Here is a 12,313-nt window from a genome sequence, read left to right as displayed (position 1 = left end):
CAGAGTGCACACAGCGAGACAGGGCCTCCTAGGGAGGTGATGAGACTCCCCCCCACAGTTACTGGAAGTGTCCAACTGAGGGATAGGTGACCACCATCAGCAATGTCAGGGTGGGCATCCTTGACTCAGCACCTCACGGGGAAACGGCAGGAACCAGAGAGACAGCGCCAGAAACCATGCTGTTCCTGCTGGACCGAGACTCACAGCCCCTTCCCTGCCTCTTTGCGTGACCTGGGGTTGGGAGGGCAGATTCAGAGCTGGGCTCGCATCCCCGCTGCCCCCTCCAGGCTGTGGGGCTCCAGGTGAACGTCTCTATCTCCTGCACCCCAGGAGCTGTAGCATCCAACTGATAAACAGCCAAGACAAAGGCAAAATTTGTCTATATCACTAAACACAGGTAAAAAACCACAGGGTGAAATGGAAATCAGAAATGCACCTGCCACCTGGATTTTTTTAAAGAGGTTTGCTTTTTAAATTTTTTATTTTTGTTTTTTAAACAAAATTTTGTTTTTTGTTTCTTTATTTTAAAGTTACTATTATTATTTATCTTTTGGCTGCACTTCACAGCATGTGGGATTTTAGTTCCCTGACCAGGGATTGAACCCATGCCCTCTGCATTGGCAGCGTGGAGTCTTAAGCACTGGACCACCAGGGAATTCCCTAGATTTTGTTTTGAGGGTGAGGTAGAGGCACCCAATAGAGAGCTCACCCCAGTGCCCGATGCATACGAAGCTTGCACTCTGTGCCAACTACGCTGATTGCTGTGGTCCTCTAAGGGCCTGGATTCTGTGATCTCTGAAGTCCTTTCCAAGCCAGAGCTTGTGACCCCTGCTGAGGGATGAATGTTGAGCCTCAGAAGGTCCATGGGAGCCATTAATCCCACCAGAAGCATCTGGAAGAGCACCAAGGAGGTGGCAGGAAGTGGTGACCAGCCCTGCAGCCCATCTCCCCAGACGATGACTCAGGAGTTTGCATCCGCCTCATGATGGAATCAGGGGTGACGCTGGCTGGGGCTGGAGCGGGACCTCCAGGCCACTCCACACCCGCCAGTGGTGTGACCTGCGATTAATGAAATGATGGAATAACTGCTTTCATCTTTGCTTATGTTTGTTATGTGGGTGCTGCGGGCTTCTGGGGGTAATGACTTTTCTCCAGGGTCTATTTATGGTTCACTCCTGACACTTAATAATTTTTCCATCTAGCCAAGGACAAAGGTGATGGTGACTCGCTGCTGTAATGCTTAGATACAAGAACTCTGTGCATGAGACTTCTGTTCCCCAGCTACAGGGGAATGGCTGTCTCCTCTGTCCCTTAAAGGTTGAGCCTTGAGGAAGTTTCCATCTGTTTTGGGATGAGATGGTGTAGACCAGCAGTGGGGGACCCAGTACCACCACTCTGGACAGCGTGAACTGGAGCACAGGAAATGTGACCTTGGGCAAGTGGCTGGGCCTCTCTGGGTTCAGCTGTCTCAGCGGCACAGTGTGAATGTCAGCAGGACCAGACTCTCAGGGTTGTTGTGAGATTGAAGGGACACGTGCAGGGAAAATGCACAGCGTGAGTCCGGGCGGCAGAACATCTTCAATAAATGTGGTTTGAGATTTTAATTATTATAATAGAATTTTTAAAGATATTCTTTTTAAAAAAATTTTATTTATTTATTTTATTTTTGGCTGTGCTGGGTCTTCGTTTCTGCGTGGGCTTTCCTCTGGTTGTGGAGAGCAGGGTGTTGCTCTCTATTTGCGGTGCACAGGCTTCTCATTGTGGTGCCTTCTCTTGTTGTGGAGTACAGGCTGTAGGCACGCAGGCTCCGTAGTTGTGGCTCCCAGGCTCTAGAGCATAGGCTCAGTAGTTGTGGCGCACAGGCTTAGTTGCTCCATGGCATATGGGATCTTCCTGGATCAGGGATCGAACCCGTGTCTCCTGCATTGGCAGGCAGATTCTTTACCACTGACCCAGCAGAGAAGCCCAATTATTATTTTTCAAACATTCAGAAGCCACCATCCCTCCTAACGCTTTTGGAATCCTGAGAAATGGCCCGATCCTCAGCCCATTTTACAGAAGGGGGATGTGAGGCCCAGAGAGGCGGAGTAATTGGCCTAAAGCCACGACACGTGGAGGGCAGAGACCAAGTGAGAATCCAGGTCCTCTAACCCCACAGCATAATTTTTCCTCCTGTAATCCCAGTCAACCGACTCATTGATTCCACAAACGCTTCCGGAAAGCCTGCTCTGTGACAGCCGGAGATGGGGGCGCAGGCTCCCCAGCCTCAGGACAGCCTAGTGTGGAGACTAGCCAGTTGGTTAGTGCAATAAAAGAAGCAAATGAAGGCAGCGTCATGATAGCGCTCCAGGCAGCGGGAGGTGAAAGGGCAGGCATTAAAGCAGCAAGATGACTGGTATTTTTTAAGTGCTGTGTTGGGCTTTTTCTAGGGAGTGCTTGATAAAAGCCACTCTTTACAGACATAGAAACCAAGTCCTCCAGAGGAGAACTGGCTCCCAAAAGACTAGACAGCTAGCACGCGGCAGAGTGGGGACCAGGCCAGCCCAATCAGTCATTCCTCCATGGAGCCAGATGCCATCTCTCTGAGTTTTCATCTCCCGCAGTGGTGCCCTTTGAGACCCCATCTCCAGGCCTGGGGGAAGGACCATGGTAACGCTTAGGGGGACTGACTGCAGCTACAGATCAGAGCAGACTGCAAGCCACCCCAAGAACGGAGAGAAGACAGATCCTCGTGATTAACCACCTCGGGGTCGGTACAGCCTTCACATAGCTCTTCTGGGGAGTGTTCAGCTGCACAGAGAAGAGCCACTAAAGTAATTCTGGTCAAGATCCCTCAGCTTTATTTCCCACCACTGATTCCAAACAGAAAGCCTGTATACTTGCACATTTAAAAAGTCACTATGAGACAGAAACCTCTCTTCTAGGTGAGCAATGAGAAAGAGATTTAAAGGTTGGGGTGAGAGAAAGAATCAGCAAATAGCTGTCCTAACCCAGCACACCAATATTTTGAAATAGAATTACTAGCAAGGAAGCACAGGTATATTTGAGGGGAAAAAATATATATATCTCTCATATTCAGTCTGGGGTAATATCTCTGGCTGTCGACAATGATTTGGATTTAATTATATCATATATGCAAATGTGCTCTATAAACTATAAAATAATACATAAATGTCAGATGTTAAGAAAGAACATGGTGTCGGAAAGAGAACTGTGGGTTTGAGAGTCAGCTAGGGTTTAAATGCTGCCTCGTCCACTTAAGGGGACCTAGACAAGCCACTTGGCCTTTCTGGGTCTCAACTGTAAGTGGGGAATCCTTGTAATAAAGTCCTCTTCCGAAAGCAACTCAGAGAACCAGATGAGAAAACGGATATTCTTTGTAAACTGGCAGGTGCTCTACACACGGACAGCATTATTCTTGTTCCCATCCTTAAGCCCCAGAGTAGATGATGAGATAATCAGGGCGCAGCCGCCAGCACAGTCCTTAAGTCCAGTGACCAAGAGCCCCTCCCTGGGCGTGGAGAGGAGCAGCCTGGGGGCCAGGAGCAGGTGGGCCCTCTCTCACCAGGCTGATGGACAGAATGAGGCCGTGGTCTGTCAGGGGCTGCATCCAATATGCAAGTGGCAGTCTTGGTGAAAGCCACGCGGATGGCTACGCTGGAAGGTTCCAAGGGCTGCTTTCTCTAGCAAGATCCGTGAACCCAAATGAAGTTTAGAAAAACACTCAGCAGCTGATCTTTAGGCACAGCGGGCAGGAGGGGAAAGCCTGTTTGCAAAACCTGGGGGACGGTTCTGCACCTTCTTGCTAATATCCAGCAGAAGTGGGAGTGGTGGGAGGTGGGCTCCCTCATTCACTGTGAGGCAGCGTCGTTTCTTCCTTCTAAGTGACTGGAATTAACACCCCAATCTGGCCATTTCTTTGACGGCTCTTAAAGCCTCAGCAGAGTCAAAAAGTTATAGGAACAGTCCTAGGCTCAGGCACCTTACCGGCTATGTGACTTTGACAAGTCTATTGAATATAAACGAGATTGATGGTAACACTTGCTCCCTGAGATTTCTGAGAGATTCATTCAGTTAAATAATGCAAGTGCAGCCCTTCGCCCAGGGCTTGCACATAATGAAGGCTCAAAGAATATGAAGTGCTATTGTTTCCTTTCATCCCTTTTACTGTAATGGGTCACTGAAGTAATGTTACCAAAGAGATGCTTCCAGCTCCGCATCAGAGCTGTAAGGAGTGATCCGGCAGGGCTGGTGGAGGAGCAGGGGAGAGAGGCAGGGTTTTATACATTTTCTCCTAAATAGCTCAAGTAATCTCGAAGATCTGGTAAATGGTTGGAGAGACTGCAAGTACTGGGTGCACCTCAGCAGAACCAAGCTACAGACCAGGGTGCTATGGACTAAAGCCCCACTTTAGTCCCTACCCCCCACTTTCAATCATATGTTGGAACCCTAACCCCTAGTATCACTGTTTTTGGAGTTGGGGCCCCTGAGGAGATAATTAAGGTTAAATGAAGTCATAAGGGTGAGGCCCTGATCCAATAGGGCTGGTGTCCTTATAAGAAGAGATGCCAGGTTGCCTGCTCTCTCTCTCTCTCTCTCTGCCTTGGGAAGGTACAGAGAGAAGGCGGCTGTCTGCAAGCCAAGAAGAGAGCCCTCACCAGAACCACACCATGCTAGCACTCTGATCTCAGACTTTCCACCCCCAGAACTGTTGAGAGAATAAACGTGTGTTGTCTGAGCCACCCCGGCTATGGTGCTGTGTTATGATATTTGGCAGCCCAAGCAGATGAACATGGTGGAGACAGGTGGGCAGTGGGATTTCAAAAGAGAGAGCTTGTTGTCTGCACCCCTAGAGGTTCTTGATCACCCGTGGCAGGGCTAGTCCAGCCCTAGGTTTCTCAAAAGACCATGCTCTCAACTTCTTCACTCCACTGCCTCCTCGAGAGCCCTTCAAGAGACAGCCAAGAGGGAATGTTCATCGCAAAGCTTCCTGATCACCATTGAGTGTCACATCCTCAGCGCTGCAGTTACAAGCAGTATCTGGGCCTCATCACCAACAGACAGCCCCCCAGGGGACAGGAACAGGAACCTGCATTTCCGGCAAGGTCCCCAGGTTATTTTACAAATAAAATGTTAGCAAACCACAGGCCTTGAGGAGAAGGCCAGTCCCCTCAGCCTGCTGTTAGAGCCCCTTCTTCGTGAGGACTCCTGACTCGCCTTCATGCCCCCATCCATCCCACTGGTCCCTCAGAGACATAGGCACGACCCCCAGATTCTATCCAGAACCTCATCACCTTTCACCACGCCCCCTCCCCCGACTGCTGCCTGGTCCAAGTTGCTATGAGCCCTCGCCTGGACCAGCACAGTAACCCCCTAATGCATCTTCCCGAGTTTTTTCTCCTGTACCCCTGCCACTTGCTGTCAACACAGCACCCACCAGACCATGTCACCTGGAAACTTCCCAGTGGCTGCCCGTCTTCCTCAGCATGAGATCCGAAGTCCCACCTTGGTACACAGGGCCCTTATGGCCTGGCCTACCAGAACCTTTCAGGCCCACACTCCATCAGCACAGACAGAGAAGGTTAGGGCCTGGCAGAGGGCAACAGAGCTTGGTTCCCCCCGCACCCCCCTTCCCCCCTGCCCCGCCTTAGTGGTCAAGCCGTGATGCTAGAAGAAACCGGGGATGTATGGTTTCTCAGAAACCAAGAGAGGACTTAATGCAAAGTTGGAACAAGTTCATGCTTTTCCAGCTCCATCATTAGTCTTTTAAAAATAACTGACTGCAAGTCTGCTTTCAATCAGAGTGTCTTAAAAGGCAGACATTTTTAGCCCAATGTCAAGCTTCTGTCAGTTTCGGGGGCTGGCCCTTTTGCAAGCAGGCCCCTTTTTGCAGATGGGCTTTCAGAGTGGAGAAAGAACAGACTGATCCTGGCAGCGGGAAGAGGTGAGGCAGGGACGGGTTCTCAAAGTGGGGTCCCAACTAGGAGCCTCGTCACCATCTGGGGATGTGTTCAAAGTGCAGGTTCTCAGACCTTCAGAACCAAGAACCCTGGGGTGGAGCTGCAGTCTGTATTCCAACACGGCTTCTGAACAAAATCAGCAGAGCCTGAGGCCTGGGTTCAAATCCCAGCCCTGCCGCTTACCAGCATGTGACCTGAGGGCAAGTTACTTGATCTGTCTGGGCCTCAGTTTTCTCATCTGCACAGTGGGACGTGTAGTGAGGGTCAGAGAACTGGCATAGTGTATGTGACCCATGCAGGAGTCAGTAATGTCCATTCCCCTTTATCCTTGTGCATATACTTTATATAAACTTTTTATCAAAGCAGAACATGTATGCAGAAAGTTTGCACTCTAATTTTTCAGAGCAATGACTTCAAATAGTAGCAAAGTCTTCATGATTAGAAGCAGCTGTCCCAGCATCACCTTTTTCCACTCTCTAGATTTTCCAGTTGCATATTTTTTAATTGCACACGTGTGTACTATAGAAAATCCGAAAATGTAGACGAGCAAAAAGAAAACCAAGGATAACACAGTCAAGCCCATTTCTCGTCTTATCAGTAATGAGATATTGATAATGATTTCTCAACGATTTAGCCATACATTTTTCTCCCGAAAGAGATCTTAATTGTATTTTGGGGGGGGGGTGTCATTGCTCTAATCACAGTCTGCCTCCAATTAAGGGAAGGAAATGGGTGTTTGTTGAGTAAAAAGTGCTCAGTCCTCACTGTTCAGAGTGCGTGCTCCAGAGACCAGCAGCCTGGGTACCACTGGGAAGCTTGGCAGAAATGCAGGGTCTTGGGCCCCATCCCGTAATCTGCATTTTTTGAGAAGACTGTGGTTAAAGTGAGGGTGGGGGGTTGTAGACCCCAGAGCTATGAAACTTGCAGTCACGCACTGTTCTTCCAGTCCTGGATAGGAGACTCAAGCTAGCATGTAAATGCGTGCGGCTTCCTTTATAAACGGAAAGTCTTGCCGCAAAGCACTGCCAGCTGAACTAAACAATGTGATTGATGAGGAGGGTGATTTACATTCTGGCCCGAGCTCCTTATCTTGTCAGGGACCAGGGACATGCCGTTCCTGGACCCGGCACCCGTCTGCCGACCACACTTGGAGCAGCGGCGCTCTAGAGATCACATGCTTGTGAAGTTGGGGGCTGGGACTGCCCCAGGTTTCTCTGGTTTTAGATCCCAGCCTCTTCAGCCTGCGTGTCCTGGACCCTCCCACTGACTGTGACACACAAACACACACACACACATGCACGCACACCCTAGGAGAGCGCTGGCCCAGAGTCAGTGATTAGAAAACGTCTGTCTCTTCATACAGGCTCAGGCCTCATCCCCTGTGTCTCGGTCAGTACCAGGCCTCTGTTTACATTAAAAGGGTTACTGTTCTTTTTATCAGCTCCTGTCAAGACCAAGCAAGGGACTTGTAGAACGTCTGGAGTCAAGAGAAGCTGAGTAAAAAAAAGCTTTGATGGACTTAGAAGAAGATTAGAAACAGAAAACAAAAAAGCAACGTCTTTGCTCAGCTCAAGTTTCCAACACAAAAAGATCTCTCAGATCCCAGGGTCTATATATCATCCAATATTTACGAACTCCAGGCCAGGCTTCCGCCTACAGTGACAGAGCAGGCAACTAATATGTCTAAGAACGAAGCAAGGCCCCTGGGAAGGTGTGGATTAGCCGAGTGGGAGCTGGCTTCTCTAAAAATACCATGTGCCATTTGGTCCAGCCTTAGAGCCATCTTCCCCAAGGAGCCCAGGGAGCCCCATGATTTTGGGTCATGGAGCTTACTGTCACACTAGGGTGTTGGGAAGACTCAGAACCTTTTGCGAGGCACAACTTGGTTAAGAGAATTGGGAGTCAGAGTGTGAATTTCCAAGCCACAATTCTCTGGCTGTGTGACCTTAGGGAAGTTACTCAACATCTCTGATTGTTAGTTTTCATATCTATAAAATGGGACATCATAATAGTGACCTTGCAAAGGCACGTCTGTGAAGCACCTAGCGCTGACTCATTTGCTCATTCACTCATGTAGTCAGTCCCTCTGTATGGAGCGTCTTCTGGGGACCTGGCACTCGGGGGACTGAGGTGAGCTGGAGCCCACAGTCCAGCAGGGAAGCTAGAGATTGTCAGTGAACCGCGCAAATAAAACCCCGAACTAGCCGCCAAAGGTGCTACCAAGAAAAAGGCAAGAAGCCTCTACCAGGGGCTGGATCTTACCTGGGACTCAGAGGAGGTTTTGCTGAGTAAGTGATTTTCAGCTCAAATCCCAAGAATGAGTAGGAATTTACGAGGCAAAGTAGAAGAAGCTTCCAGGTGCAGAATGGGGTCTCCTATTAATACCTTTCAGAATATAGTTATGAGTATAGAGAAGGGGTCAGGTATGTTTTACTTTTTGAGGTAAAATTTACATGTAGCAAAATGCACAGATTTTAACTTAAGGTACAATTTGTGGATTTTGAAAAATGTACCTGACATGCCTATGACGGCTTTCCCTGGGTGGCTCAGATGATAAAGAATCTGCCTGCAGTGTCAGCAGACCCAGGTTCTATCCCTGGGTATGGAAGATCCCCTGGAGAAAGGGATGGCTACCCACTCTGGTATTCTTGCCTGGGAAATCCCAGGGACAGAGGGGCCTGGCGGGCTATAGTCCATGGGGTCACCAAGAGCTGGACACAACTGAGTGCCTAGCACTTTCCATGAGGATATAGAATGGCCATCACGTTGGACTCATCTTCATACCCTCTCCCTTATTATAAAAGTTGTGGGCTGGGTTTGAATGGGAACATTTGATGGTGATGCAAGGGAATAAGGCATTGGGCTAGGTTTAAATCCCAGCCCTACTGCTTTCTACCACTGGACTTTGCCCAGGTCTCTCCAGTTCTCTGAGACTCAGTTTCCCCATGTGTAAAACTGGGTTATTGAACCTTCTTCACAGGGCAGCTTAAAAGGTGAATCTGCAAGTGGTTGTGAACGCCGAGCTGGCCGGGCGCTGGTCAGGCAGGCTGAGACGGCCGTTTCCTCTCCAAAAGGAAACAGCGGTGGGGAGAAAGCCTGGTGGTTGGCGTCGGGAAGCCCGGGTGCCTGCGCGCGTACCACGTCCCCCTAATGCCGATCTCTCGTCCGCAGGGATGTGCCTACAGGCCTTCGTGGAGGCCTTCTTTTACCTGGCCCAGAGGAAGTTCAAGATGCTGCCGCTCCACGAGCAGGTGGCCTCGCTGATCGACCTGTGTGAATACCACCTGTCCTTGCTGGACGAGAAGCGCCTGGTGTGTGGCCGCAGCGGCACGTCGTCGGCGAGCCGGCTCCAGCCCAGCGGCACCCCGCAGGAGGCCGCGCCCCCAGCCCCGCCGGCCGAGGGCCGGCCCCAGCCCTGCACAGACGGCGCCCACAAGGTCTCCCACTCCAGGCACACTGTGTCCTGAGGGCCGCTCTGTCTTCCCGGAAGAAGGCTGAGCCCGAAAGACGCCACCCCCGGGCTTCCTGCTGGTGGAGAGATGGCAGGATGCTAAGTCCCAGCCCGAGATCCCGCTCCTCGTCTCCGCGTTCCGCTGAGCTGCGCTTGGCCAGCCCGCCTGATTCTCGCCCGGTCTCCTCCCCAGCACCTCTTGGTGGCCCACCTGCTCGCGAGCCAGGAGCGGACATATGATATCCAAAATGTGACAGATGGCCTCTTCTCTTCTGGGCTCGTGGGAAGCCACAACTGGGGATAAAAAGCTGCTGTGTTTGGGGCAGGGTCGGGGCACCGACAACCTCAAGACAGAGAGCCATGGAGAGGAAAGAACTCGAGGCAGCTGAGTCTGGGGTCTGCCCCGGGGGGCCCCCAGAGAGAATATGGTTAGAGCCTAGGAACATCATGTTTGACTTCCTACCACCCTATTCTGTGAAAATGAAGTGGAAATACCCAGGAGGCCTGCACGCTGTCCCACCCCAATCATGTGCTGCGTGGGTGCAGTTAACAGACCGACCTGGCTGATTTCATGAGCTTGTCTGTTGCCAGCAGTGTTCTGTGTGTTACTCATTAAGATGCACATTTCACTGAGAGGTAGCTCAGGAAGGCTCCCGGAGTCTCAGAGCTGGCTGGAGCCTGTGAGCCACCTTCTGTCCCATTTGGTTTGACCCCACAGCAGGAGTTCCCCGGTAATGTGTCCTCTGATCAGAGCTCTCCATGGTGGGGCGATCACCATGCGTGCCCAGAGTGTGCAGGGAGCCCTGGGGAAGGTGGGGGCTTCAGAGGGGAGGAATGTGTCGATAAGCCCTGCGTAAGGATCAGAGCGAGTCAGAGCTTGACGTTGGAAGTGTTGGGGAAAGGGGAGTCACACTCTCCCTTCAACGAGACCCTTCCCTTGTCTCCATTCATGTCCCCAGATATTCCGCTCCCCCCTGCCCACATCTCAAGGGGGAAGCTTCAGAAGCAGCCAAAGGGAGCACTTTGGAAAATGGCCACAGGCAAGTCAGGATCCAGGGCCCGCTGACCACAGGCAGACGAGAAGCTGCCCTTGTACAGCCAATCTCCCCAGAGCACTGTTGGATTTGGGGTTAACATGGCCCTTCCCAGAAGGTCCTCATTTATAAAGGACCCTGGAGGGCCCTGGAAGGAGCTTACCATCAGGCTCTGAGGGAGGAGAATGAAGGGTCTTGGACGGCATTCGTTAGCCTGGTGCCTGGCACACAGTAGGACTCAGAAAATGCTCACGAATGTAGGATCCGGGAAGCGTCATGGGTATCAATGTCAGAGATGTGTCCTAGACCCCCACAGACATCTTCCTTCCCCTGCTTTTCCTCTTCCTCCTAACACTCCTCCCTGTCTCTGAGCCAAATCCCCTTCACTCCAACCAGTGGGAGCATTTGCATCAAGGTCCAGCACAGAGCTTGGTCCCTCGTAGGTGCTCAAAAAGTGTCTGTTGAAATGCACGGCTGGGAGTCATCCTCTCGGGAATTTTTTTCAGCCCAAAGGGAAGGCTGTTCATCTAAGATCACTCCAGCTGTTGGCCAGTTTAGGGGGTGGGGTGGGGGTTTGTTGATCCTTGCCTCACCTTCCCTCTAGCCAGACGCCCATTCCCTCAAGGTGTGAAGTCTGCCTCCCCTGCCCCCACAGGGTGGCTCCCACGTGATGCCCTCATCCCCTTGCTTCTCCCCTCCTTCTCCTAGAAGCCCAGGGCAGACCCAGGTCTGTAGCCCATCCACAGCCCAGAGGGCCCCGGCAGTCCCCGAGCCCTGGGGCCCATGCTGGGCTGTTAAGTGATGGGAGACTTTGTCTTTCTATAAAGAAAATAAATGCCTCTATTTTCCCGGCAAAAGGCAGGAGGCGGCCACAGGTGGGAGGGACAGGAGGTACCCAATAAGCAGCAAGTGCCTCCCAAGTGGGGACATTTTAGAGGTGTCATCAGCTCTGTTTTCCAGTCTTCCGGGGCAGTTTTGTAAGGCCGTTCCCATTTTCAGAGAAGGGAAAACAAGGCCTGGGAGGTCACGTGGTAGGTCAGGCGTCGGTCTAGGTCTGTCAGTCGACTCCAGAGTCCCATCCCCTCTGTGTCCCCAGGTGAGTATGAATCCAGCTCCAAACAGAGCACTGGTGGGTCCTTCCTGCCTGGGGACCCCCAGGGCTCTGCACACTGCCACGCCATCTGGTGTCACAGGTCAGGGCCATCAGCATTCCTAAACTGTCCACTGTGAGAAAATGCGTTTGAAAACCCTGCGTCCACTCTCCCAGAAGCCTGTGACCACAGCAGATGGATTTTACAGCGAACGACCCAACTGAATGGTCCCCGCACGCTTATTAGCAGCTGGGAGCAGCAAAGCATCTTTTAGACAAAATTCTAACTTGATATCATTTCTTGAAGTTGGTTTCCATAAAGCATACACTTGCCAAAATGGGATGCCATCATCAGGCTCCAAACCAACCAAACACATTGAATTTTTTAGGGAAAAAAAAAAATCGGCTGAATTCTAAGGGACTTCCCTATTGGTTCGGTGGTTAAGAACCCGCCTGCCAGTGCAGGGGACGTGGGTTCGATCCCTCCTCGGGGAAGATTCCACATGCCACCAGGCAACTAAGCTCGTACACCGCAACTACCGGGCCTGCACTCTACAGCCCACGCTCTGCAACAAGAGAAACCCTCACACGGAAACTAGAGAGCGGCTCCTGCTCGCCACAGCTAGAGAGAGCTCACACACAGCAACAAAGACCCAGCACAGCCGAGAATACATTAAATCAATTAAAATTTTTTTTAAAAAATAGGCTGAATTCCCCTTGCTTTGTTTGGGGTGAATCTCAGCTCCTAGGATGAGGACCGTCCTCCCTTCACCCCTCG

General features: G+C 51.3%; 1 protein-coding gene across 2 annotated transcripts in view; it reads left to right on the top strand.

Moving 5' to 3' along the window:
- Positions 1-11,923, top strand: part of TTLL11 (tubulin tyrosine ligase like 11) — a 266,109-nt gene extending 254,186 nt beyond the window's left edge. For both annotated transcript variants that reach the window (XM_040225037.1, XM_040225038.1), the window contains one exon: positions 9,132-11,923. In XM_040225037.1, coding sequence (XP_040080971.1) covers positions 9,132-9,427 — 296 coding nt within the window. In that variant the 3' untranslated portion in view covers positions 9,428-11,923. The remainder of the gene's footprint in view (positions 1-9,131) is intronic.
- Positions 11,924-12,313: the final 390 nt, after the last annotated feature.

This window comes from Oryx dammah, unplaced genomic scaffold, assembly GCF_014754425.2.
Source record: "Oryx dammah isolate SB20612 unplaced genomic scaffold, SCBI_Odam_1.1 HiC_scaffold_25, whole genome shotgun sequence".
NCBI classification, from domain to species: domain Eukaryota; kingdom Metazoa; phylum Chordata; class Mammalia; order Artiodactyla; family Bovidae; genus Oryx; species Oryx dammah.
This window is presented reverse-complemented; position numbering and strand designations above follow the sequence as displayed.